The following is a 27,525-nucleotide window of genomic DNA, read 5'->3' as shown; positions in this document are numbered from 1 at the left end:
GTGAGCAGGAGGCTTGCTCGTTGCTGGCCAGGGCCCTGAGGGTCCTCAGAATGGTGGAGAGGTGGCTCTCCTTGCTGCTGAGCTTGGCCCACTCTAGAGATGCCAGGAGGGAGGACGGGGAAGGAGAGAGGAGGAGAGGGAGGAAGACAGAGGGGGACTGAAGTCCTGGTGGAGGTGCTCTCCTCTACCCACCATTCCCCGTGATCCCAGGCTCGTCCTTCATGGAAGTTCCAGGTGCCAGGGCTCTGCAGGTAGCGTGGGAGCCGGCTGGGCCCTCACAGGGCGGTCAGGGTTTCTGCATGGAACATGCTCCCGAACATCTCCTGCAGGGCCGTAGGCGGGAAAGGAGATTGGAGGGGAGAGCATTAGACCATTGGGTTCAGAGTGGCTGCAACCACAAGGCGAACTAGGAACCCCCGGCCAGAAATAGGCATCATGAGTGTGTGTGTGTGTGTGTGTGTGTGTGTGTGTGTGTGTGTGTGTGTGTTTGTGAATAGGGGAGAGGCAGGGTCAGCCTAAGAGGTGAACTGGTACAGAAGTGACAAGAGAAGATGCCTGGAATCTAACTTTGACTCACCTCCGGTGTGCTATGTGACCTTCACATGTGTCCCCCACCCCCACTTTGTACATTCACTTTCTTCATTAGATAAAATGAGAGTTGAGATCAGATAAGCTCTAAAGTCCTATCCTGCTCTGATAAGCTATTTTGGTCCTATCCAAGTTTTTTGGAATGTGCTGCAAATTCCATGGGGGCATAGAAATCAGTCTGCCAAATCTCTGTGCCTCTGGCTCTATTTCCTAATGTCTCCCGCATGCCATCAGCACTCACAGAGGCATGTTCAGAGGACCATGGAACTCAGCCCGAAAAGAATGGGAAGAGGCACAAAGTGAGATGTTACTTCAAATAGACCCAAAGTCACATTTCTCTAAGCCTAGTCATCTGGCTTCTTTTAATTCATGGCATTGGGGTAGGGCTACTTTCCACGTCAGGACCAGAGGGCCTTGTGGGGATAGCAACACTTCGCATCCACATATCTCTTAGCTCTTAAGGCCTGTCCACATGCAATAATATTCCTACTCCTAGAATTTGTACCCCTGGAACTCCTCTGACTCTCCCAGAACATGCTTCCTAAGGGCATGGGTCTTTGTTTTGCTCACTGTTGTATGTCTACTACCCTGTGTCAGGCGAGTAGTAGGCAGTCCATAAATATCTGCTGAATTAATGAAAGAACAAATGAACCTCTGCTAATCTTGTGAGGTAGAGGGGACGGTATGAGCCGTATTCCCCTTACTTTACAATGATAAAAACTGGGGCCCGGTGGTGTTATGTGGCTTGCCCAAGGTCACATGGCTCATGCGTTGGAGAGTTAAGAATAGATGTTCTAATGTTCTCTAGGATCTGGTCCAGTGTCTCTCCCTTCCCCAACGATGCCTTTCAGGGAATGAGAAGAATTAAGATCTGCTATTAAAAGAAAGATGAGAAAGAAACGTTGCCTTCCTTCAAGGTGACTGCTCCGGCTTGGAGATGAGAGAGCCTGGTGAACACCCTGGATTTGAGAGGGTCTCTTCCTCCCCCTCCTCACCTCCCCCACGGCTCACCTGCTCTAAGTCCCAGTAGCTGGAGCTCTCCTCCTCCGAATCGTACAAAGAGAGCTCAGGGTCCACTGGAGCCTAGAAGGGGGGAAACCCGTGCAGAATGAGCTCCATGACAGAATGACCGAGTCTGGTGCAAATGGCAGGCTCTGGGTGGGCACCATGTGTTCTGACGCATAAGTCGCCCTCTGGCCCCTTCCATCCCCTCCTCTCTCTCCCCTGCCTCACAAAATATAGCACAGCTGTGGTCTGCCCACAGCAGACAGGTGTGCAGCGGGCCTGCCCTCCTTTGCGGGCATTTTAGAGGCAGGGAAGGTTTACCTAGCTTACAAGGACGATTGGCTAGCTGCCTGACCTCAAGGAATCCATTTCCCTTCTGGGGGAATCTGTTTCCTGTAAAAGTAGGGTAGTCAAATTCATTTTGCTGGCTTTCTACCTCAGCATGCTGTTGAAAAAGAGTGTGTGTGTGTAATTCATATATATGAAGATATTCTGTAATATGTAAATGTATAATATGAATTATTTTAAATATGTAAATGGTAATAACTGGACATTATTTGTGCAATAACAAATGAGAGGATTCTTCCAGAATCTCCCTGTCTTTGCTCTGTGGACACGGTTCATGGAGCCAGAAAGGCCGTTGCTCCTGCACAGTTTCCCTTCAACTGTGGAGGGCGGGCGCCAAGGCCCCATGTTTTCCTGGGCAGGCTTCCAGCGCTTAGAACAGATGGCTTCACCTTCATCAGTCTCTTAAAGCAAAGAGCAAATGGTTGCTCTAGGGCCAGAAAAGCCTTTCTTATGACCCACAGAGGGCAGAGGAGGTTTTTGTCGAGGGCTGGGGCACAGAGTCTTGGGAGGCCAAGGGCAGAGGCTGAGCTCGGAGGGGACCCTGGGAGGTAGGGGGTGGCTGGGGAGGCCTGGGCAGGGACACCAGTGGGGTGGGCTCTTGCTGCCTCCCCTGCTTTCTGAAGCCCTAGACAGTGTTATTTGTAGCTCATTTGCATACCACTTACTGAGCTAGTAAAATAAATGTCAAGGAGCTGAGACAAAACTTGGATCCAGCCTCTTCATCCATCACCAGCCTGAAATCTCCAAGCTCTGCTAAATTAAAACGGTCAGGCTCACTCGCCGCCCTTCCCCAAAGCCTCTTCTAGAAAGAGTGAAGGAGCAGGAGGGGGTGAGCAATGCCAGAATACTGGGCACAACTTAATGCGCTTTGAGTGTTTGTGTGATCTGGAAATGAATATTAATAAAAGATTTTACAGGGGTGGGCCCCATGGTGTAGTGGTTAAGTGCACGTGCTCTGCTGCTGGAGGCCCGGGTTCAGATCCGCGGCGCGCACCGACGCACCGCTTGTCAAGCCATGCTGTGGCAGTGTCCCATATAAAGTGGAGGAAGATGGGCACAGATGTTAGCCCAGGGCCAGTCTTCCTCAGCAAAAAGAGGAGGATTGGCATGGATGTTAGCTCAGGGCTGATCTTCCTCACCAAAAAAAAAAAAAAAAAAACTATTATGAAAAAAATAAAAGATTTTACAATATACAAAGCACTTTCATAAGAGATATAATTATCAGTTAATCCTACAACAAAAATAAAAGAAAAACCGTATGAGGTAGGTAGTGTTAGTTTAGGGTACCCATCTACAGATAAGGAAACTGAGATTCAGAAAAGTTAAATGACAGAATTGGCATTGGAACCCAAACCTTCTCCTGTGTTCTTTCTAATGCCCCCTGGTCCTGCTATTTCAGTGCCCTGGGGCCTAGGATTCCCCAGGGACAGGGACCTTACCCCTCGAAAGTCACGTCCTGGGGCCACTTCTCTGGCATTGGCCTGGGCAAAGAGGACTGCATCGTGTATGCTGGGAAAGACGTGGTTGCGTGCTAGACACCCATCTTCAAAGACACCTCCATGGCTGATGTCGTTGTACACCTGGGCTGGAAGGAGGGAAAGATCACCTTCAGAAAGATAACGGCCATTGTGGTTGGAGCTGGGGTAGGGGAGGATGGTAGAGAGGGTAGAGGGCTGGCCTTGGCATTAGCCTTGCAATATCAGTTCTGGACAGCAGAGGGCAACATGAGCTTGAGGATGCTGAACCTTCAACCCAGGGCAGAAGGAAGCAGTTTGATTCAGGGAGTTGGTACTTTGTGGCTATTCGAGCGGGAAAGGCTAAAACGTCCATGAGGAGGCTGCTGCCAGTTCTGTCCCCTGAGGGTCCATCCTTTCTCTTGTTTACCTAGACTTTGCCTGCAACCTCCAATGTGTGGCAGAGCCCTCACTCCTACCAAATCCTAGAGATGATTTCCCGAGGAACATCCAGTGAGGGTGGGAGGAAGCCTCTGATTTGCGCTCTGGACCACATGCACAGCAGGTCATTGCCATTGCAGACTCTCCTCGAGCGGGGCCTCCACAGAGCCTGGGACGTGCTCAGGCCGGTTCTGAAGTTGGGCAGGCCCACTGGAAGGGCTCTGACCCTCTATGGGAAGCGGGCGTGTGAGTACATACCCCTTCATGTTCTCTTGTGTGTCTGTGTGCGCTTGCTGCGTGTCCACTGCACTCTACATACGTGTTGACGATGTGAAAGTCCCCTGCTATGTGGACATGTCCTTGGGGCTGTGTATATGTGCCCATTGGAGGTTGCCTGCATATAAAACTGTGTATCCATATGTTCCCTGGATAATTATGGTATGTATGTGCTTTATGCTTATTCATGGACTTTCAGATTTGGAGAAGATCCCCAAATTCATCTAGTCAACCTCCTCACCTCACACAGGTGGCAATTGGTCCCTAGACAGATAAAGTGACTTGGCCTAGGATACATGGCAAATTAGTGGTGGGGCAAATTAGGATCCTGGCTGTCCTTTCTTAGCTCCACTATCCCCCACTCTGTTACTGAGACCCCTAGATGTTCACATAGTCTGGCCCAGTCTTTTCTGACTCGTGCCTGCAGCTCTTCTGAGCAGGCGGTAGTCAGGAGAGTGTTTGGATGCTCTCGTTTCCGCCCCCTCTCTATTCAGCGTCCCACCAACCTGTTCCCACCCCACCCCTTTCAGTCCCTGAATGTCCTCGGTCTCTTACCATGAATGTTCACCAAGAAGACCTTCACACCGATCTTCCCATAGGTGGAACTCAGCTAGAAGTGTTGGGGAGGGTGTTGGGGTAGGGAGAGAAAAAGAAAGGAATGTTCTGAGTGGGTCTCAACAGTGACTCACAAAATGCACTTCAGAGGGGAAGCCAAACAAATAAGCACTCCTGAGAGCCCTGGCAGCCCAAGATAAAAATAGCAGCAAAGCACACCACTTCTTCCTGGAGTGTGTTGGCTGACGGCTTCTATGGAAAGCGGGCGGAAATGGGGCTTTGCCAGAGAGGCGGGCACTTAAAGCCACCGTGGCCCCTTCTTATGGGGCCAGGACTTTTCTTCTCGCAGCTTAGATTCCCAGACTCCACCACTTTCCTGACTATGGCTTTAGGCGGAAGCTGGAGGGGAGGACCGAGGCCCGGAGATGCTAGGACTTCAGGCCCACCTGGACTCCAGGTCCAGGCTAGGGAAGCAGGCTGAGGACCCCGCTTGGAGGTGGAGCCTTCTGTGCTCCTGGCTGATGGTGATGTCAGCCTGTGTGCTCTCTGTTCCCCTCAGTGTCCCTGGGCTGTCTCCATCTGAGCCAGCTCTGCAGCTTGCTGAGTCCCTGCCATCAGACGTGGCTGCTGAAAAGTTATCAGATGAATACATTTATTCCGGGTATCCCGTGGGCTGCCTGTTTGGTCTGAGGACGTGGGGCACTAATGTTATTTCTTCTTCTCTCCTCAGCTGGCTGGAGCTGGCTAACCCTAGAGTGTCTGGGTGAGCATGAGAAGGAACAGCAGACCATGAACCAGGGCCAAGCTGGACTCTACTCAGAGGCCCCTGGCGTGGGTTCCTGGTGGCCTGAGAGGGAACTTGGGTGGCTAGAGAGGAGTGCTAGGGCCGGGTGGAGCAGCGGGGCCTGGAGCTCTGGTGTCCCTCTCCAGCCACGCATTGTCTTATGCTGTCTGGGCCTGCTGTGCAGAGAGTATCCTTTCCTGGCCAGGTCTAGGGGAAGGAGGGTTCTCAGGAGCCGTTAGCGTCCTTCGCAAGCTTCCTCCCTCACCTTGTGAACACTCCAAGGAAAGAGAGTGTGGGAGAGCAGGGGTGAGGGTGCGAGGCACTCCCTCTGCCCAAGGGCCTCACCTTGGCCAGGGCTTTGATGCCCATCAAGTCCACAAAGCTGACCCCACTCATGTCGAGGATGAGGGTGTGGAAGGTGACAAAGGGTGGGACGCCGGCCAGCACGTCACTGGGTTCAACGGGGATCTCAGCAGAGGCCGGTGGCTCACAATGGGCAGCTGGGGAACTGTCAGGGCTGAAGGTGATGTAGGACACACTGGCGCCGTTAGCAGGCGTCTGGTTGTTGTTGGGGTCGGTTGGGAAGGCGTTCTCAAAGTCCTGCTGGAGCTCCTGCAGGGAGACAGTCTGGAGGGTGGGGGTGAGGGGCAGTCAGGGATCATCAAACTGAATCAGACTTTGCTGTGGCTGAGGCAGGGGCAAGGCGCATGCAGGTGGAGGAGAATAACTGAACTCGGTCACGGTGAATACAAGCCCCAAAACCCCCATGGGAGAGGCATCTCCCAAAGGCCCTTCCTGAGGCAGGGCCTGCGTGCCTGGTCTCCCACAACCCAGGCAAGGTTGGAGGACCCTTCCAAGAGAGGCACTGAAGCTTCAGCCCACTCTGCTGCCAGGAAGCCCCATTGGAAACAACTGGGCTCCTTTTTGCATTTGTCTGGGCCTGCCTGCTTTTCCTCAGAAGTCCCACACCACCTCCACCTTGCTGCTCTGGGTTGGCTGGGTACCCCAGGAAATTCACTGCTGCTCCCCTTCTAGGGTTGTCTATAAGTCCATGGGCCATATCCTATCTTAGCCAGAAAATAGGGGATCATGGGAGTTCCTTGGTTACCCCGGGAGCTGACAGCCCCTCACCCAAGGAGAAGAACACCCAGTGGCCACCAGGCAATGGCCACAGAGACTTTATGTTTTTGTCTTGAAGGGTGCTGGCAGGTGGGGTGCCAGGGGGAAGAATTAGAGAGGGCAGGCGAGAGGACGTGGGCTGTTCCTAGCCTCAGTTCACCTTAGTTTTCATGAATAGAGACTTCCTCTGTTGTGTGGGCATCCTTCTCCCCTTCTCTTGCCTCTTGAGGTATTTTTGCTTAGCAAGCAACACTTTCTGGGGGTCCACACCTGTCTGCAGGAAGAAAGCCAACAGCAATCTTGACCTCCACCCTCTTTGGAGGCGGCCTGCTCTTGGCTCCCAGCCCCCTTTCTTTCATCTTCTGGCCATTCTCTGTCCAGCCCCTCTGGTCACCAGAGGACTAGGTCTTACCTTGGCAATGACCTTTTGCCTGAAGATCTCAGAGTTGGCGAAGTAGAGAGGGGAGCAGTAAGTGACTATCTTGATCCCCTTGATTTCCTGGGCCTGTGATGGGGAGACTGAGCTCAGGTAGCAGAAATGTCTTTATTGGCTTTTTTTCCTAACCCTCTTCTCCTTGGGGTGGGGACGGGCGAAACTGGGAGGTCTTACGCTTGGGTTACGCACCCTGTTGTAGGTCTTGGGATTCACATAAATGTCAGTGTCCACGACCTGGGCCAAAGTGTAGCCGTTCCGACTGGATGAAGAAGGAAAGCAAAATGCAAGAGAACGCTAACAGCAAGTGGGCCTGGGGCAATGCGGGGTTGGGCCAGGGCAGAGGCAGGGCAGGAGAGGGTTGCTCCCACACCCCCGGGCTCGTTGTGTTTGTCTTTCTGCACTGGAGACTGTGCTTGGTGGCCTGTGCCTGGGCCATAGCCAGAGCCGTGACAGGCGGGCCCTTGACGTGACTCCCAGATCAGGACTCAGGGGAGAGAAGACGGGGGGGTACCCAAGGCGACAAGCTTCAGTGACCCTGAAGTTACCGCTTCCTGGTTCTGAGTTCTCAAGAAGAGAAGACAGGGTTTCCTGAATATTCAGTGTCCTTCCTGCCCTGGCCCGGACCCCTTCCTCGGGCCCCACCGGCCTGTACTGTCTGATCTTCTCACAGGAAGAACACAGCATCTGTCCTCTGTCCTGGTATTCCCCTGGGGTGGAGTCCCATTTGGTCTGGGTCTGGCAGTGCCTTTGGAGGGACGCTGAGTCAAACCCACCTGCTCTTCCCCTACTTTCTCTGACCCCCCAGCCCCCTAAGACTATGATGGCTCTCTTTGGGGTTTGAAAAATATGGAAAGTCAGACAGCCCAGCCTGAGCCCATGAGTCCTGGCTAGGTTGGGCTCTCCTCAGGCCTGGTAGCACCTCCAGTGCCAGGCCCAAAAGGCAGCAGGGCATGGAGGGCTGGGCCAGGCCTCAGCATGGGAGCCCTTGACAGGCTGGTCCAGAGGCCCCACTGCTGTACCTTGAGGGGAGGGGCTGTTACTTACAACTGGGTCTGGAAGACCACAACCAGGATGGAGAAGGCGACACCCACTGCCACACCGTATGGCAGGCTCAGGAAGAAGGAGGAGAGGAAGCTCACCACCCAGATACACTGTGAAGAGAGAGATGTCAAAGCAGGCCTGGGGAGAAAACTGCCTCTTTTGGGAAGTCTTCCTGGATTAGCCAAGGCCATTCTCTGCTAGCATCACCTCAGACCTGCCCTTCCCTTTTCATGGTATTTTTGCACTGTTTTATGTATTTGTGTTTGGTTACACTTGCTCATTTCTTCTAGATTGAGTGTGGCTCCCTGATCTTGTTGGGTTTTTAGTAGACAACCCCAGCATGCATGGGGGCAACACGGCGTAACAACAGAGCATGAGTCTCGGGTCAGTTAGGCCCGGGTTCCCAGTTTCCTTCTCCTCCTTACTAGCTGTGCGAGCCCGAGTCGCCCGATACACAAAGGAGGACGGCTCATACCTGCTTCCTGACGGGAAGAAAGAGCTATGGAACAGAAGCTCCCAGCCTAGTGGTGGGCACCCAACAGCTGATCAGCAGTTCCCTTTCTCGTCTACTAGTAAGCTGTGGAAGCCTGCCACGGGCTGGGTGGTGCTTCCTGGCCCGATGGCCTGCAGCCTGATTGTGTGGGTGGGGGCAGGATTGGATGTAGTTTTTTGTTTTTTTTTTTGTGGTGAGGCGGATTGGCACTGGGCTAACATCCGTTGCCAAACTTCCTCTTCTTTGGCTGAGGAAGATTAGCCCTGAGCTAACATCTGTGCCCATCTTCCTCCATTTTTACATGTGGGACGCCACCACAGTGTGGCTTGACGAGCGGTGCATAGGTCCCGGGATTTGAACCCCTGAACCCCGGGCTGCCAAAGTGCAGCGTGCGAACTTAACCTCTACGCCTCCAGGACGGCCCCTTGGATGTAGTTTTGATAGTTGCACCCTATGGTCCTTTAGAGTCCCCCAAATTCCTCTAAAGGAAATAAGTCTGCCTACATTCCTATAGAGAACTCTGAAGATCAGATGGAATCCCAAAGCATTGTGTAATATCAGGGACTATTGTCATGGTGGGGGGATCGTTGGGATGTGGTAAAAGCAGATCCTTGGGATGGGAAGTGGGTCATCATTTTTCTGCCTATCCTCATTGCTCACTCACTGGGGGACCCCGAGGGACCACTCACTTCTCTGGCTTTAAGGATTTCCTTCCTGAATCTCGCAGGTGAGCCTCCACCCCTAGGAGACAGTACAGCCCAGAGGTTTGCAGTCTAAGGCTTGGGATTTCCAATGCTGACCATACCACTTACTACCTCTGTGGCTTTTGACAAGGTTCTTAACCTCTCTGAGCCTTGGTTTCATCATCTTGAAAGGAGGTTAGCAAATCCTCTGTCATAGGCCCTGGTGGGGCTTGAGTAGGGATAGTGCAGTGTCGTCAGAACACAGTAGCCTCGTTACTGTCGTCCACTGGACAATGTGGTGGCAATGTGACTGAGAACAGCAATAAGTCGTATTTGCTGAGTGCTTTATGGTTCCACAGTGCTTTCCCATTATGATCTCATTTAATCCTCAGAACCAGTGTGTGATGCAGCCACGACCATCACCTCCATTACAGATGAGGAAATAGAACTCCAGAGAAGTCTGGGAACTTGCTCAAGACCCTGGGCCACTGGCTTTATGTTCTAGTGCTTTTCGTTTTTTAAAACTATTTCTTTTTGCTTTTTTTGGAACTATAAATCGTAGAAATAATAATAGCTAAGTTTTATTGAACACAAGATGCAATTCAGACACTGCGCTCCTTACTTACATTATCTCATTTCTCGCTCGTAAGCATCCCTGGGGGCTGAGAGTGTAGAATACCCATTTCACAGACGAGGAAGCTGAGACTCAGAGAGGTTAAGGGACTTGCTGTTGGCCACAAAGCCAGTGAACGTCTGAGTTAGGATTTGAACAAAGGATGTCTCACTCCTAAACCTGGGCTCTTAACACTCAGCTATGCTAATGAGGGAGCAGCCAACCAGAGGGATCACGGAGAGAACTGACAGGGCTGCGGGGTTGGAGCAGGGGCAGGGGCACAGCTGGGTGCCCAGAGGCAGCCCAATACCTACACAGTCCAGCTTGCTCTTCCTCCACAAGTAGTAGGGGTCGGCAAGTTGCTTGAGGGAGTTCTTGAGGTTGACAGCTATCAGGGCTCCTAGCACAGACTAGAGAAGTAGAACATTGTTCCTTGTTACCTGTGATGTCCCCTTCTTCCTGCCCTTCCTACAGACACCTGACCCTGGGGCCTGGCAGGACACAGCTGGAGCCCCAGAACCCCTCCCATGGTAGAGCCCTGCATCTCTGCACTCAGTCTTAGGTCTGGAGAGCACAGGTGCTCGAGTTATGGGCCCATCCTGGCCCCATCTTTGCCCTTCCCTCTTCCGTCGTCCCCAGACGGCCTGTGCCTGGAGCCCTTCTAGCTGTAAACACTGATTGGGCAATCAACTCTGAGGTCAGAAGGCTGGAGTTTGAGACCAGCCCTGCACTGGTGAGCTGTGTCACCACAGGCAGATCACTTAAGTCTCTCAGCCTCAGTTTCCCTCACCTGTAAAATGGGGAGAATAAAACCTGCGTTGTCTATTTCTCAGGTTGTGATCAGGACAAAGGGGACAAAGATGGCACTTTATAATCTGTAAAGTGCTACCGAGCTCTTTACCCGGTACCACTTTAAAGTGTACTTAAAGTACACTTTAAGATTGTTCTTACTGGAGTCTCACTGGCCTCTGTTCTCCCGTGGGGTTCTTACCTTGGGGAGGGCGTACAGATAGGACCCCAGGACCAGCATAGTGATCATCACCACCAGAGACACGCACAGGCTCGCCACCTAGTCAGAGAAAGACTTGGGAATAGGGAGTGGGTACGAAATTCCTGACCTTGATTTATTTCCAATAGATGCCCTTGGTGGAGGAGCGACTAGGGAGAGGGGGATGTTTGGACAGGCAGCTGGCCTGGCTTGCGGGTGCCTGGGCTTCCCTGGGGCAATTGTTCTGCTACCCTCCCACCCGTCCCCAACTCTCCCGGGACAGCACTCACCTGGGATTTTCCTCCAGCTCCATCCACAGCCAGAGTGACGGAAAGAGCACAGCAAATGACATGGATTTTAAAGAAGGAGCCAAAGAAGTTGCTGCAGCCCAGGGCGATCATCTCCTGTGGGGACAGGGGCAGGACTGGAAACTGGAGGTGTGGGGCTTGGGGCAGCAGGGTATGGACCACACATAGTTGGCCGTGCAAGCTGGACCTTGGGCCTAGGACTGAGAGTGGCCCTATTGCTATAGAGCCATACACACCCAATCAAGCAGACGTCAGCTCTTGGGGTCAGAGACCTCCTCCCCACTGGCCTGCAGCCTGCCTCACCTCAGCCCAAAGAGCCCCAGGACATCTCTTGCCAGGCCTCTCTGGGCCCTGGCCCATCTTGATCAGCCCTGCCGGGGGCAGCCGGACCTACCTGGTTGGAATCCACATCATAGCCGTGCTTGCTGGCCAGGGTCCGGCCCATAGCCAGGTTGATGACGTAGCCCACGATGGCCAGAGAGAAGGCTGTGCCAATCATATCCTTCCACTGAGAAACCACAGGCGACACGGGAGTGGGGAACCTGCCGAGGAGCCAGAAAGGAGGCAGGGTCCAAGGGCGTGAGGAGAGGGAGGACACCGAGTCCTTCATCAACGCACGGAGACCAGCCGGGCCCCACTGTGTGCCAGCTCTTTCCATGAATTACCCTTTCCAATCTGAATCTTCAGTACAACGCCGAGGGCAGCTCCCGTCCCTCCAGTTGTTAGAGCAGGAAACGGGCTTAGAGAACCTAACGCATCCAAGGTCACGGAGCCAGTAAGCAGTAGGGCCTCATTTGTTGAGGCCCAGATTCTGGACTCTTTCTGCTCACCAGGTCCCAGCCCCCCAGTGCCTTGAGCCCTCCCTGCAGCTCCACCTCTGCGGCACCTGCACTGCGCCCACCCTCCCAGGGCCCAGCATGGCACCTGTGACAGAGTGGATGTTGAATGAATTGTGTTGATCCTAAAGGCTTCCTTTCCACATGCATAAAAAGAGCCAGTGCCTTATAACAAGGCAAAGAGCCAGAAAAGGGTTGATCAGAGAGGCTTCGCTTGAACAGAATCTACTGAATGAGACTTTTGCGGGGAGCATGGCCGTTAGGATTCACTGTTCATGAAACAGCCAGCACTGGCTGGTTGTGCGGTTCTTCTTCGTAACACTTAATAGTGATAACTCACATCTGCTCAGTGCCAGCGAGTTAGAATGCACTTTCCTAGAGTTCGTCTTATCTCGTCTCTGAGCTCAGGCCCTCGTGCGGAGTGCAGTGGGGGTGGGGCCAGGTTTCCCGGCCACTGGGACTCACCCGTGTTGGATCTCTCCCACAATCTGCATGTGATACTTTTTGGGCATCTTATAGCTCCCGGAGATAGCTGTTGCCACCACCACCTGCAAGCCCCAAAGTGGAGAATGGCGATTGGCTCTAAGCTGGGTCCAGGGCAAGGGTCTCTCCCAAGCCTCCCTTTTCTCTAGGGACCCCAAATCCCGCTCCCCTGCCTCCTTGAGGGGGAGCAACCTGAGGAGCTGGAAGCGTGGGAGCCATACGCAGGGGATGGAGTGGATTCACCCTGACTTCCTGCCCCACTGGCTGCCAGGGGAGGGGGGTGAGGGTGGGTAGGGGCTCCCTTGGCCCTGGCTGGAGCTGGATTCCTTTCCTCACGGCCTCTCCAGCCTGGTCCCCAATAGCCCAGTCCTGGCAAGGTCCTTACCACGATCATCTCTGTAGGGATGGGGAAGCGGATCTTGTGCATGTAGCGAGCATTGAGTTCCTTCACCAGCATCAGGAAGGCACCGCTGATGAGGGCGAAGATGAGCGAGGCAATGTTGGTGTGGGGGAGGTTTTTGCAAATGTCAATGAAGGTCTGGGGAGAGAGCATCATGCTCAGGGCTCCCACCTCTTCTTCCCACACTCTCCCCACCCCTGGGTGTCTGACCCAGTGAAGGGATGTCATGGATGCTAACGGAGGCATACCAAAACAGATTCCAGACCCTGGTCATGAACACCATCCCATCTTCCACCACCCTCTCCCAAAGGGCACGTTGGGAGCTCATGCCGGGATGGGAATGCTGGTTCCCTTTCTGTTTCTCTAGAAAGAATTCAAGCTAAAGGAGGAGGGATGGAGATTAGACATAAGGAAGGACTTCCTAGGCAGGGAGTTGTGGATTGGGGAACTGATGGAGAGTGTACATCTACTTTTCTGCAGGGATTAAGCACAGAGAACCTCAGTGAGCCCTCAAGGTCATGTGTTTGACTCTCCCTCCCAAAGTGGGAACCCCCTGGGAATCCTCTCTAAACCAGCTCTTGCTTGAGAACATCTGGTAATGAGGAGCTTACAACTTCTTAAAACAGTAAACTCTGCTCATGTGTCTGCTCGAGCCCATCCCCGTTTGCAGGGGTGCATTCCTAGACTCACAAAGACGATGGACCCTGGGCCTGCGTAGGAGGGGATGGTCAGTCCAAAGATGTACTTGAGCACCGAGATCAGGATCTGCAGGCCAGCGGCTGTCATGAAGCCCCGGATGAAGGACTCGGAGAGGTAGATGGCCACGAAGCCAAACTGTACGAAGCCCAGGCCCATCTGAGAGGAGGGGGAAAAGGGGAGACCAAGAAGGGTCAGCAGCTCCCACACCTGCCTGACCCAAACCCAGGTCTGGAGTTCCATGCAGCAGCTCTGGGGAATGAGCCCTTCGTGACTGTGTCTTGCCCTTTACTGTGCCAGCACAGCTTTAGTCCCTTTGGGACACGGGCCCTTTGTCACCCCACCCCTCTGGCTTCAGTTTCCTCATCTGTAAAATGATCCTGGCCCTCCCCCAGTGTTTCCTTTCTCAGTAGATGACACCACCATCCACCCAGTTGGCCAACCTAAAACTTGGGAGTCATCCTCCCTCACCTCCCACATCCAATCTATCACCAAGCCCTGTTAATGTTCCTGGCAGAATGTTTCTTAGGTCCACCCCCATCTCCACGGCTGCCACCCTGGTCTAGGCCCTCAGCATTCTTGTCTGGGCCTCTGCATAGTCTCCCAACAGGTCTCCTGGCTTGATTCCAATCCGTCTCCCACCCATCATCTCTGTAGCCCGAACGAGCCTTATAAACTGCCAGTTGGACCCAAAGCCGCTGCTTAGGGGACAGACCTCAGACATCACTGTCTGGCCCCTGCCTACCTTTCCAGCCTCTTTTCTGGCCCACCTTGAAGGCCCTCTGCCTCCAGCCACACCAAACTCCTTGCCTTGTCATTCCCTGGCCAGTTCACACTCTCTCAGGTTCAATGTTTTGAGGTGCCGTTCCCTCTGCCCGGCCCGTCCTTCTGTGCCATGTTCACTTGGCTACTGGTCAACTTCCACTCATCCTTGAAGACTCAGGTCAAAGGTCACCTCCTTTCTTCAAGGACAGGCCTGCCCTGACTCTCTCTTTGGTGTTCCCACAGCAGTTTGTACATAGCTCTATTATGTTGCTTATCTCACTGCCTACAAGTTTATCTACTGACATGGCTACTTCCTCTGCTGGGCTGTGAGCTCCTGGAGAACTGGGCCTCTTTCTTACTTATCTTTTATCCCCAGGGCCTAGCCCAGTTCCTGGCACAGTGAAACAACCAAAAAATATTAACTGAATGAGTGAATGGATGCAAGGTGCCCTCTGAGGTTGCTTCCTGCTCTTGCATGCTGTCCTGTGTGTCTCCCTTCATAACCCCCAGCAGAGCCTTTGCACGTGGTGGAAACGCAATTTATGTCACAGCTGGTGCTGTGGCTTGGAGCAGAGGAAGCTAGGAGGAATCAGGGGTGTTAGAGAAACTGGAAGACAGTGCTGGCAGAGAGTTGGGCACTGGAAAGGGTAGCGGAGAGAGGCCGTGAGTCTTTAGACAGTCATTAACTCAGGGAAGTTTCATCGGGAGTAGATGTTGGTCTCACGGACATGCTGGAGGCAGGTGAGGAGATACTCTGACTTTTCAAGGTCTTTTGTGGCCCTGGGAATGGGGAAGGGGGAGGAGGCAGAGCCCTAAATCAACTTTAACGTCAAAACTGGCTCTTTCAGGTAGGGGCAGGGCAGGCTGATGCCCTCCTGAGGTGGGGCCCTGGCAGATGGGGCCGACCCCCTCACCTGGATGATGGCAGTCAGGCAGGCTAGTGTCGCCGACACGTGCAGCCTCTCGGCCTCCATGGCCGCTGTGTCCACATAGCTCTCATTGGTGGCGTTGTTGAAGACCCGGAATTTCGATTCTGGGGCCAGCTGCAGACAGATGTTACCCACCAGGATGCTGATAACGGCAAAGGTACCTGTAGTGCCCACCCAGCCAGCAGAAGTCAGAGGTTTGGACCACACCCATGGAAACCAGAAAGGGGCCCAGGAATGCTCCCAACCCCCACAGGGATGGAGTCCCACACCTCCAAGCCTCCTCTCCAGCATAACACCCACCACTCACATCTCACCACGAGCTACACTTTTCAGGGCGCTTTCACCTCAACTGTTAATCTTATTTCATTGGACATGTGAGGAAATGAGCTTGGAAATGCAAGCAGAGCCTGACCCAGAAACAGGCCTTGTGATCAGGCCCTTTTCTCCTTCTTACTTAGCACCAGAGAACTCCAAATGTCCCTGCAGTGGCCTACAGGGGCGGGCCTGGGAGTTAGACTTTAATTTCTCACTCTGTTTAGCACTCTATGGTATATGGTATATCTTGTTACACCAAGTCTTCCCCACATTCCAGGGAGGGAGACTGAACAGGTAATGCTAACTGAGCATGCGGAAGCTAAGTGGTTTCTCCAAGGTCACAGAGGACCTGGGACTGACACTCACAGTGACAGTCCCTCCAGGACCAACCAGCACCAACTAGAGGAGACTGCAGATGGAAAATCACCCAGACTCCCTTTGCCACACCCCCTATCCTTGTCTTCCAAGTCCTCCTGCTTGCTGAGAGGGGAGAGGCCTTACCTGGCACCATCTGGTGTACGCCCCCCAGGAAGAAGTAGGTCAGGAGGGGGAAGAAGGAGGAGTAGAGGCCGTTGACTGCAGGAAGGTTGGCCAGCAGAGCAAATGCCATGCCTGCAGAGGATGAAGAGACTGAAGGCTCAGGGGCATGGTTGGGTTATGGTGGTCACAGAGGGTGGGGGCAGGGAGAGGAACAGGCGTGCCTGAGGGGACCCCCTCACCTTGTGGGACCTGGATGCATCCACCACTGAGGCCTCCCAGCAGGTCGGGGACCAGGTAGTCTTTGATCTTGTACTTGGGAAGCCAGGAGAGCACAGGGAACAGCCCAAACACCACGGTTTTGATCTTGGCTGAGGAACATCTGGAGGGGAAGAGGGCAGGTCTCCAGTCAGCACTATATAGCTTGGACGTTCCAAGTCGGAGAGGGATTATAATATACTGTTCCTGGTCATCCCTTCATTCTTTCACTCATTCATTCAAACTTCAGTGAGCACCCCCACAGTGTGGTGTGCGGGGATGCTGAGGAGAAAATGCAGGGACTTTCCCTTGAGAGTCATCGACATGCCCTGGACATTAGCTGGAGGTCTTTGTCTGCTCATCTGGGAAATCTACAAGACTTGGCTTAAAGGCGTGGATTTTGCCGTGGCTTAGCCTTCCAAGGTGTCAAATCCAGCCCCCATCTCAGAAGGCCTTTCTCCAGTCTGACTGAACACAGGCCCGAGCTCCCTTGTCTGGGCTCCTACAGCATTGTGTGCACGCTGTGCTGTAATTACTTGCTTTTCATCTCTCTCTCTCCAGACAGCAAACCCCACCATGGTGAGAAGTCTGGCTCTCTTGTTCGTCTTTAGATACCTTGTACATTACACTGGGGTGCTTAGAAGATATTTGCTGAATAAATGAATGAATGAATAGGTGAGAGGATGGGCTAGTACTGAAACTCAGCCCAAGTGGGGGCTGCTGCCATCTTTATTAGAACTTCCCCCAACAGGAAGCCTCCATTGTCCCCGAGGGTGCACCTCTGCTGACCCACCGTCCGTTAAGTGTGATGACTTTGATGCCTGAGTTTTTCCCCTGTTAATTCATCCTCTGTGGAGGGAAGAATGGGGAGCTGTTCATTGGTCAACGCAGGGTGGGGAGAGTTGATCCCTTCCCTGTTTGTTGAACACCTAGAGGTACTTTCAGAGAAACTTGGGAGCGGTAGGAACAAGGGCCTGCACAATTAAGGGTGACAGATGGTGGATTGATGACTGGAAGGGGTGGGAGGCATTTGCTTTTCTTTTCTCAGTTGAGGGAACTCAAATACTCAGGGCCCATCTGGTGACTCACTGGCCTGCTCTGATTAAGCCTCCTTTCCTGCCCAGCACCAATTCTTGCTCTTTGCTATTGCTCAACAATAGCAACACTGGGTCCCCTGGATGTCACCCAAGACTGAAATCAACACAGACAGTGCTTTGTCCCCTGTAAAGCCTGGGCAGATTTTCTATCCCAACCCACATTCTGTGCAATGGCATCACCATCGACATCTGACTCCCTGGTCTCCTCTGGGGTGGGTGGGTGCCTCTCCCTTTCCTTGGATCATGGATGGGGAGTTGGACTGGTGGTAAATAGCTTAAAGCATCTCTAAAGACTTGTCCTAAGAAAGAGCCAGCCCTGCAGGAACTCTCTCAGGTTTGTCTGTGGCAGAGAAAACTGGACTCGTGTATAGAGAGCTGGCTAGGGGAAAAAAAAGAACCCACCAGAGGGCTTGTCCATGCCCAGCCTGACTTGCAAGCCTGCCACATGTTGAGCAAAGCAATCTGAAGCCTGAGACAAGAGGTGGGAACAGATGCTAAACACCTATACAGAGGCTCCAGAGGCCAAGAGGGAAGTGGACAGAGGGATTAGCTTTCTAGACATAGATTCATTCATTCAACAAATAATTATTGGAGCACCTTCTGGATGCCAGGCACTGTTCAAGGCTCTCGTGCCAGCCTCATGGGAATTGTTAGTTCCCTACATCTCTTTATAGTTTTCACCATCCTAATCTTTTAGGACAACAGCAGGTACTCTCATCTCTCCAGCACAGAAACAATCCAAACTTAAACTCTGGACACCAAGGCTGGCAGAGCCCACCTGTCTCGAGGATTACAGCTGTGGGGACAGTGCTCGGACACTGGGCACCCAAGGCCTTGGCTGTACCCGCGCAGAGATGGAGCCTCCCCGGAGAAGTAGGGTTGGGCCAGAGCTCTTAGTGAAGACTCAAGTAGGCGATTCCCCCGCCTGAACCAGTTCCACCTGCATCTCCGCTTCAGCCGTTGCTGGTGACCTCGATCCAGGTCACTGAATCAGCTGTTTCTCCAGGGGAGCGAGGAAGCGCAAGCCAGCCCACAGTGAGGCCTGAGTAAGGGCTGCCAGAAGTCTGGGAAGGGGAAAGGTGCCACTGGTGGCCTTGGGCTCAGGAGTGTGGGTATGGATCATCTTGAGAAGCCCCTCCTTAGAGGCGAGATTTCACCACCCACCAGCACAGTTCCGGGGATCTGAGAGTGGAAAGAGCCCGGGGCCTGGTAGGTACTCTCTAGGAGAGCCCAGGAATGTAGGAGCCGCCTTTGGGCATTCTCTGGGCCAGGAGAAGGAAGGAGCATCCTGGAGGATACAGGATGTGGGGTAGTGGCAGCTTCGGATTTTTCTTTATAAGGAGGGGGCAGGACATTGAAGTAGGGGCTCTGATGCTCCTCGCCCCCCACCCCATGCGCAGCATGTCCATCTACTGCTCCCTTGAGAACCCAAGAGAGACTTGAGTGGACTGAGAACGTGGCGAGACTGCATGCGGGGTTGGGATGCCCTACACCCTTCTGAAGCTGTTGCTGGTCTTGCCCCTACTCCCCATCCTCCATGGGGGTCTCAGTACAGATGAGGTTGTAGCATCTTAAATTCAGGGTTCCAAAGCTCCTCTCCCCAGGGTTTCCCCAAGCCCTGTCTTAGGGGTACTGGTGCAGGAGTTGCACCTTGGTTCAGGGAGGATTTTGGTGGGGAGCAGAGGAAAGAGGAGTCTAGGCCCTGGGCCACGTTACCTGAAGGTGTTTTGAAGTTTCTCTCCCAGTGGGTACGTCCGGTCCTTCTTCTCAAACTCATCGTCGAAGAGGGTGAGAGAGTATGCGGCTCTGTCTACCACGTAGCGGGGCCTGGGCTGGCTCATGTCTGGGGCATTTACAAGCTTTGGGAGAAGCAGAGAAGGGAGGATGAGAGGCATCCCTCCCGTGTGCCAGTGTGGCCTTCTCCCTCCAGTCCTCCCTGCAGCAGTTTTATCCTGGTCTTCTCCGCCCCCGCCCAACAAGGTGCCTCCCTTCCCTCTTCCAAGGCTTTCCGCCAGACTCACTTCTTTTGGTGGCCTTCCTTCTCAGGCACGGATGATGCACACACTTGCCCTGGCTGTTTTGCTTGGTGCCCAGCAGGTGGCTGGCGCTCCACACCTGTGACATCACCATCACCCCCCACCGGACACCAGACAAAAAGGGGGTGGGAGCGCAAGGGCAGGAGCCACAGCTGGGATTCATCCCCTGCCCCCCTACACCCCGGCCCTGGTGCCCCCAAGCCCCTCTTCCTCCTCAGTTTCCCTGGCAGAAAGGTTCATACCATTCAGCCAGTCAGTTTGGAAGAAATAGAGAACACTGCTTGCCCAGAGGTAGGGGGATGGCCGAGGTGACCTCAGGAGGGCCCTTCTTGAAGGAGATGCCTAGGACTTCACCAACAGGTTTCCCCGGGGTGAGGGGACGATGGCATGTTTGGGGAAATCAGGATGGTCTGGCGGCCAGCTCTCCCACGCCTTCCTGTGCCTAACCTTTCCCCCACCCTTGTGTATGGTGTTTCTCTCCTCCTCGCTTTTTGCGCAACCTTGCTGACATTCCAGGAGCCGAGCCGGGCAGAGCTGAGCACCAGGGCCGCTGAGGCCCAGAAAAGCTGCTGTGTGAGCCTTTCCCCCTCCCTCCTCCAACTACTGGTCCCCCTCCTGTCACCTGGAGGACCTCAGGAAGATGGAGGGAGAGGAAAGAGATGGGGCAGGCTCAGAGGGAGGATTTCCTTCTGCAACGGGGTGAGTGTGGGGTGGCTGTGGCCAGTTTGACAAAATGGGGTTGAAAGTGAGAAACCACATAGGCGGCTGGGAAAGCCCCCGACTTCCTAGGGGAGAATCTGGGTGCATGCAGGGTTATTAGAGGGGAACAGGCTGGTTGATACCTCTTGTGGAAAAGAAAATGGAGGGAGAGGTGACAAGTGCATTAACTCAGGGCCAGAAACCTGGGTTCTAGTCCTGGCTTTCCTGGTGAGGTGGAAAGGGCGGCATTACCTCTCTGAACCTCAGATTCCTCGTCAGTAAAGCAGGGGTAACATATCCATCTCACAGGGTTGTGAGCATAAAATGAGTGGATAGACAAAAAAAGGTTATGTAAAATGTAAAAAATGATGCAAATGTGAGTTGTTATTATTCATAAGATTGTGCCCAAGCTGATGAAGTCCAAGTTGGTGCATTCCACTCATTTGGTCACGGGAACTGTGGTCCAGCAGGACCTATAAGTAAGGGTCAGATGCCCAGCCAAACCCCAAGGATGATACCCAACTGGAAGGGAAGTAGGAGATGAACCTGCCTGCCCACGGCACTTGTGCCCAGCCCCTTGCCTGGCGCTTAGTATGTGCTTGACATACGTTTGTTGAGTGAATCAATAAATGGTGTTTTGGAGAAGACATGAGCAGAAATGAATAAGAGCAATGGCACGTGAGACATTTCAGTGGGAGAAGTGAGAGGCAGAGTGGCATAAGGAAAACAGCACATGTTTTAGAGCCAGAAGGACCTGGGTTCAAAGATTCAGTCTCTTCATCTGTAAATGGGAATAATGACAGTCCCGGGTGGCTGCTGTGAGGATTAGATGAGATCATGAGTGTGAAGTGGCCGGCCTTCCAAGGGCACTCAGTCAATGGTAACGGCGATGATTACTATTATTAAGATGGGAGGGTGCGTCCTTCCTCTTAGGAGAGACTATTCGGAGGTTTCCAGCCCTTCACCCTCCAGTGAGGCGGGGTGGCCTGGCTCTCCCCTCCCCGTCCTCTCCAGGGGCTGGAAGGGTCTGGCTCTCTAGGTGGTTTGCCGGGCGGGCCTTTTGGGAGTAATGAGGGGGAGTGTGACCCTCCGGAGGGATCCAGAGCTCCAGCCTGGCTTCAGAGACAGACTCATGGTTTGGGGAGTATATCCTGGGCCACCAAACAGACCACTTGCAAAGGAATAGCCAAAATTTTCAAGGAGGCTGAATCAGAGAGGGGAGCCCCTTGGAAAAGGGGGTGATGGGAGATCTTGCTTCCAAGCCAACCAGCGGGAAGCGATCCCTGAAGCCCCTTCCCAGGCTGCTTTCAAATGCTCTAAGTTCTGGGAGTGCACGGGGGTGGGGGGTGGCATGTTAATGTCAGATCCTACTGAACTCTACTAACCTGGCTCCCCGCCACCCCGTTTTCTGCATTTCCTCAGTGGCACCTTTCTCCCTGTCACCCACACTTGTCCCTGCCCTTTCTCTCCCCACAGCCTCCACATTCAGTTGTTCATCAAATCCCACTGCTATTTCCTTCCTGTGTCTCTCCTGCCACCACCCCCTCAGGTCGTATCTCACACCTGGACTATTGCATTAGCCTTCTAATTCACTTCCCCGGCTCCAGCCTACACCCCTGCTTGGAAACCTTCTGCTTCCTCATTTCTAGGAGGATCAAGCCCAGACTCCTTATTCTGGCATGTTTGTCCTTTCCCTACCCGGTCCTGTTTTGGTGGACTCGCTAGATTTCTTGGCCGGGTCCCCCAGCACTGTCCAGCACCCACAAACAAGCTTGGCTGTTTACCTCTGGGGCTCTCTCCCAGAGACTCTCCGAGAGTCCGCAGTCGCCTCCCCACCTGAGATGCTCTGACTCACTCTGCCTTTCTGACCTGCCCATCCTTAAGACCTGCTTAGGTTCCTCCTCCTGCCTCTCTTCCTCCCTGCTGCCCTCTTCCCCCTCCTCTTCTGTGGAGCCTTTCCTGACCACCCTGGCCCTGGGATCTCAGTCTCCTCGGATGTCCTTTACTTGGACCTCTGCAGCCTGTACACCAGTGTTGGCTTTGCCTGCTCCTGGCTGTCACTTCCAGGGAAGGGAGGGAGGAGAGGGGGCGATGGTGCTGGAAATCCTGCAAGAGCACAGGTGGATGACTCAGGACTGTTTCTGCCCCTGTGGGCTGGTTCCTACACACGGGACTAGATGCTCGGGGATTCCTGCTTACACAGGTTCACAGAGGAGGAGAGCTCCCTTGCTTTACTGGAAGGCAAGTCTGTCCCTTTTCCCATATGCTCTACCCATTTCATTCCAGAAATAGGGTGTTGAAGGGGAGAAGGCTCTGGGGCTTTCCCAATCCTGAGTTTACGCTATGTACAAAAAAAGGGGAACCCAGCAGCCAGCTGGACTCTGTCTAGCTGGGACAGAGTCCCGTTCTAGTTCTGTCTAGAAGGGAACCTGAGGGCTAGGCTGGTCCAATCCTCTCATCTTGTGGATGAAGAAACTGTCTTAGAGAGAGGTGGTACGGGAATCTGAACCAGGCCTTCCAGGTCACCTCAAGTGCTCCTGTTGACAGGGGCCCAGGCCTTTCAAGGATGACCTTGACCCTGCTCTCTGGGGGCTGTCCCCTGAGTGGTATCCAGAGAGCCCCTTTTGGACCATCCTGGTGACCTTCCACCCCAGCAGACGAGACAAGGCTTTGGGTCTGCTTCTCATCTTGAGGGCTCTCTGTGGGTTCTGACTCCACTCCTGGCCACAGCTTTCCCAGGACAATGACAGGCAGACTACAAATCTGCAGCCACAGGAGCTGCCCCAGCTCTGGTGACAAGGTGCCCTGGTCATACTTCCTAATTCCAAGCAAAGGGGTTGAGGTGGGGTGGGGCTTAGGAGGGGAGGTTACCTCATCCCCAGCCAGTCCTTCAGGCCAGGTGGAAAGGGGGGTGGAAAGGTGGAGAGGGTAAGCCCATGTGGTGAGGAGGCACCACCTCTCCTAGATGGGGTCCCAGGTTTCTGAGAGTGAAGAGGCCCCCAGGGACTCCCAGAGAAGGTTCCTACAATGCTACTTTAGGGGCGGAAGATGAAAGAGGCAGCCAGAAAGGAAGAGATATAGAGAACTTGACGACTTGATCCTTGGTTAATCACACACACACACACACACACACACACACACACACACATACACACTCACACACAGCCCTGCCGAGTGATGTCAGGATCTCTGAAAGAAGTTGAGTGCTCTGTTGCCGTAGGTGCGTGTGCCCAGCCCTGCCTCCCTCCAAACAGTGTCAGCCTCTCCACTGCCTCCCATCCCCCACTGGGTCGGGGAAAATAGCAGGTGCCATGTGACAATATTGAGGAACAAAAGGGTGTCCCTACCCCTCCCCTACTCTAGAGGACAGGAGGGGCAAGTCCTGAATTGCTGGAAAGACCTAGAAGGGGGCTATGGAGCTTAAGGGGAGTAGGGGTGAGACGGGAAAAGCAGAGGGTAGGAGAGAAGAGGTATGGACAATTCTCAAGGCTGGGCAGGGGAATGGGGTCACATCTGGGACAAGGGGGATCCAGGGGTCTTGCAGAGCTAAGGAGCTGGAGGGTGGGGGGACAAAGGGGAAATGGATTCTGTGGGGAGGGCCTGGGCCAGAGCAGACCCCTCTTGGGCTTCTCCAAAACCCCTCATCAGAATCTTAATTCTCCCACAGTGAGCTCACACAAAAGAAAGCCCCCTGGAATCTCTCAGTCGTGTTTCTGACGAGGTCTGCCTGCACCGTCAGAAGACTGTGGGCAGAGGTGGGCTTGGGCGTTGTGTCCAAGTTAATGCATAGGAACGCTTGAGACGGTGCCCTGCCACGGTCAGTGTGCAACAAATTCTGACTGTGTTATTACTATTTTACTACGATTACTCTGGAGGATTCTTCCTTGTTCTGCAACCTCAGGCGGGTCACTCTGCCTTCCTTTCCCATCTGCCCCTACACACGACCCCACCCCGCCCCATGCCCTTGTCCCTCCAAAATTTCCCAGGATTGGTGAGAGGAAAAGCAGAAAATCTTTTTAGACAAGGGCAGGACATCTGGGGGCAGGGAGGCTGGGAGCCTGCCTGTGGGGTTTCGGTCAGGTCTGGAGGTGATCCTGTCATTGTAGCCCAGGCTGGCTTCCTCCTCAGCCCTGCCGGCGTCTGTGTATGGGGGGGTTTCTCTGACCTGCACACGTGCCAGGCACGGAGCGCCCGGCTTGGCCAACCGCCCCCTGGCTTCTTATCGCTGGTCCCAACCTGGAGATGGTGTGTTCCAGGAAGGAAAGGTCACTTTGAGTCTCCCCTTTGCTCTAGCTGCTGGTTCCTCCCCGCCTCATCCAGGGTGGGAGTCACAGGGGAAGAGATGCCTCCGAGTGGCCAGGTGGGTGGGGGTGGCAGCTGGGGCTGGGGTAGGAGGGCTGGGGTCTCAGCTGAGGACCGTGTCCGTGGAGTGAGGGTGTAGAGGCCTGTGGGTCCCAAGGTGTTTTATCAATACTCCTTTTATTTCTACTGTCCCCGTGTTTCTTGGGCAAATTCCCACCTCTCTTCACCCCCGCCTAATTTCCTCATTAGTAATGTAGGGGGGATGAGCTGCCAGGAGTGGCCTTCCTGCTCTCTGGCTGCTCTAGGGCTGGTATCGTCTGTAGGGGGGGGATTCCCTGCTGCCACTCCCCAAATGCCCTCTCATCTCTATGCCCGCTCTCCCCTCCCTCTCTGCTTTCCCTGCTGGGCATGGGGGACGGATGCTGGGCAGAGGAAATAAAGTCAAGCAGTGAGACCTGACCAAGGTCATGGGATCCCTGAAATGGTTGCTTAAGGTTAGACTCCGAGACGTCTGTGAGGAGACGAGGGTTCGTCTTGCTTGGAAGCAGGAGAGTGGACGAGGAGACCAGTGAAGGCCCTGGGCTGCTCCAGTTCAAGGAGTCCAGAGCTCGGTCAGCGTGGGGCCGCCCTCATCCTCCCAGGGAGCTCCCTGGGGTCAGACTCTGGCTGTTGGGTTCAGTTCAACACACACTCACTCAATACCCACTATGAGCCGATCCCTGGGAAGATTCTGGACATTAAGAGAGAAAAAAGAGTCTGGCTCTGCCCCCAGGGTTCCTACAAAGGAGCCTTCAGAGCAGTTGACCAGTCTCTGGCACGTGCCTGGGAAGGCCATGCTAGTGTGGAGGAGGCGTGTGTGCCGACCTCCATGCTGCCCGAGGAAGGTCTTGCCAGGTTCTGGATGCCAGGGCCGTGGGGCTCTGGGAAAGGGGTGTCTGTGAGGAAGCCACCCAGGGGCATAGGCCTCTCTTGGGCTGCCCTACTTGGGACACTATGCCACTCTGAGGGGCACACCCTTAAAGCCAGTCTTCCTCCCGGTGCTCAGACCCAATGGGGCCAAGTGTAAGTGGGGAGTTTATGCTAGAATGAGAAAAGATTTGCTTGGCCCATGGGCTGGTTTTGAGGAATGGGGGCACTACCCGAGGGTAACTGGAGACCCCCTCAGAGCTGCAGGATGAGGGGTGAGGAGGCTGGAAACCCGTGGAGCTGGCCCAAACCATTGTCCTAGCCCAAACCCTCCTGTGCTGAAGCATTCACCTGGGAGTCTGGTCCTCTGGGTCCTGGTCCCCCTGCCTGATGGAGCTGGCCCCTTGCTTGCCCTCTCCTAGTCCTCGGTTTCCCCTCCTTCCACCTTTTGCAACTTCTCAGGATTAATGGGGACACACGAGATTCCATGCAGCCCAAGCAGGTGCTCGAGCTGGTGGAGAAGTGAATGAGTGAAAGAGGACATCTGGGGGGCAGAAGGAGGGGGAGACAGCCACACAGAGCAGGCAGGCGAGCCAAGCATTAAGAGCTTTTTGCTTCCAAGACTTGAAAAGAAAGGGAGAGGTGCAGCCAGCAGCTTCAAAGACTGGTGTCCTGAGGAAGGTCCAACATTTTTGTTCTTCCTTTGCAAAGGAAAGAGGCCCTTGCGAAGGAGCTGGCTGTTTTGCCTCACTCTGTTTTGGGGTCTGGCAGACACCCTCCACCAGAGCTTCTGTCCTACAAGTTCCCTTCAGCCTGCAGCCTTGCAGCGGAGGTCTTTATGTGCGAGTGAGGACCCACCTTCTGAGGTTCAAGAGCTGGGGGCTGCTCTCAGACTCAGGGGCCGGAGCGTCCTTCCCACTTGTGCCCAGGTTGGCAACCAGCCTACCCCCACGACCAGTCGGTTCCTGTCATCCCTCCTCTTAGTACCCCTGGTGCCCTCCCTCTTCAAGGGATGCCCCCCAGCCCAGCAGGGTGGCCTGGATGGGGCTTACCGGTGGGTGAGCAGAGCCAGCTGGGCAGGGCTGCAGGTGTGTCTGGGGAGCGGGCAGCTGAAAGGTGTTCCAGAGGTGTGCGAAAGGGCTCTGCTCAAATAATCCAGGGAGGCGTTTATAAATAACTTTACCTCAGGGCCACGGGGTGAGCCCCGGCTTCTGATTGGCTCAGAGGGGAAGTGGTTTTGAACACTACACCATAGCTAAGCCTGAGGAGATAGGAAAAGGAGATAAGGGGAAAAAGGTCCCAAATGAACAGCCCTTTTTTTGTTTCACCTGAGGAGCAGGGCTGTTTGATGGGAGCTTGGCACTTCCTAAATCCACCCTGAAGACAATAGGTCACATTCAGCGGGGCCCCTGCTCCACAGGCTCCCCCAAGGCGGCCAGCGGAGGCTGAGGAGGGGACAAGGTAGACCCCGCTCTGAGCTTGCTGTCCTGCTGCTTACGAGGCTGAGGTCAAGCCAAATAGCCTCTAGGACAATGGGACCCATTGAGGCCACCCAAGGGGTGGGGTCCTGGGGCTACTTGCTTTGAAGGTTGGAGAACGGGGGTGGCGGGGGGAAACAGCAGACCTCTGAACACCCCTGAGGAAGGGGATGAGCCATGTCTGGGAGGGCTTGGGGCCCCTGGGAGGTTTGGGGCTGCAGTGGAGACCTGGTTCCTGGTCCTGTCTCCAACCTTAAGTCACTTGTAAGCTCTGCACCTTGATCTGTCCACCAGGGCAATGGGGAAAGTATTCCTTGCCCTCCTAACATCCCGGGTAGGGTGCAGGGGGAACATGGGGGTTTGGGATATGGTAAAGGAGCTCACGAAACTGGACTTTCAACAATTATATGTGAGGTGACCCGAAGGCCAGTAAATCTCTAATTCACAGACCTCTGTCACTTCCAGGAATTAATGTCCCCCTGACCCTGGCTCTGCTCAGGCTGCTGCCTGCTTTCTGGGTTAGAGCTGCCTGCCCATCCTCAGCCCGTTAAGCACCGTGTGAGAACCCCATAAATGTGGATAGGCGGGTTGGGGGCGGTTTCTGGACATATCTCCCGGGAAAGACAGTCTCCACCGGATGCCAGGAGCCCCTTCCTTTGTGACATCTGAGGCAGCACTGCCCTAGTCCTGAATTGTCCTCCCATCTCTCCAGAAGC

The 27,525-nt window shown here is 54.1% G+C and overlaps 2 protein-coding genes across 2 annotated transcripts in view; one reads left to right on the top strand and one right to left on the bottom strand.

The window, feature by feature from the left end:
• The window catches only part of MFSD4A (major facilitator superfamily domain containing 4A), a 307,016-nt gene that overhangs the window by 259,189 nt on the left and 20,302 nt on the right, over nt 1-27,525 (top strand). The gene's annotated exons all lie outside the window — the stretch shown is intronic.
• On the bottom strand, nt 276-19,244 carry SLC26A9 (solute carrier family 26 member 9). Its single transcript, XM_058540215.1, has 20 exons — nt 19,105-19,244; nt 16,276-16,415; nt 16,058-16,168; nt 15,227-15,402; nt 13,542-13,706; nt 12,837-12,989; nt 12,434-12,516; nt 11,527-11,674; nt 11,115-11,228; nt 10,828-10,905; nt 10,151-10,246; nt 8,051-8,157; nt 7,196-7,265; nt 6,983-7,075; nt 6,731-6,844; nt 5,797-6,078; nt 4,668-4,722; nt 3,381-3,526; nt 1,600-1,671; nt 276-323 (listed from the first exon to the last, which is right to left on the bottom strand). The coding sequence occupies exons 1-20, from the start codon at nt 19,227-19,229 to the stop codon at nt 276-278; spliced, it is 2,376 nt and encodes a 791-aa protein (XP_058396198.1). The 5' UTR covers nt 19,230-19,244.

Source organism: Diceros bicornis, chromosome 4 (assembly GCF_020826845.1).
Source record: "Diceros bicornis minor isolate mBicDic1 chromosome 4, mDicBic1.mat.cur, whole genome shotgun sequence".
NCBI classification, from domain to species: domain Eukaryota; kingdom Metazoa; phylum Chordata; class Mammalia; order Perissodactyla; family Rhinocerotidae; genus Diceros; species Diceros bicornis.
The sequence above is the reverse complement of the archived record's forward strand: the minus strand, read 5'-3'. Positions and strand labels throughout refer to the sequence as shown.

Bases quoted from the DNA above. Each gene is read 5' to 3' on its own strand.
- SLC26A9 (XM_058540215.1), bottom strand. From the start codon at position 19,229: ATGAGCCAGCCCAGGCCCCGCTACGTGGTAGACAGAGCCGCATACTCT. The intron at 15,403-16,057 runs GTAAGGCCTCTC...TGGGCACTACAG, and splicing joins CGTACACCAGATGGTGCCAG to GTACCTTTGCCGTTATCAGC. The intron at 6,079-6,730 runs GTGAACTGAGGC...CCCACCCTCCAG, and splicing joins CTCTATTCATGAAAACTAAG to ACTGTCTCCCTGCAGGAGCT.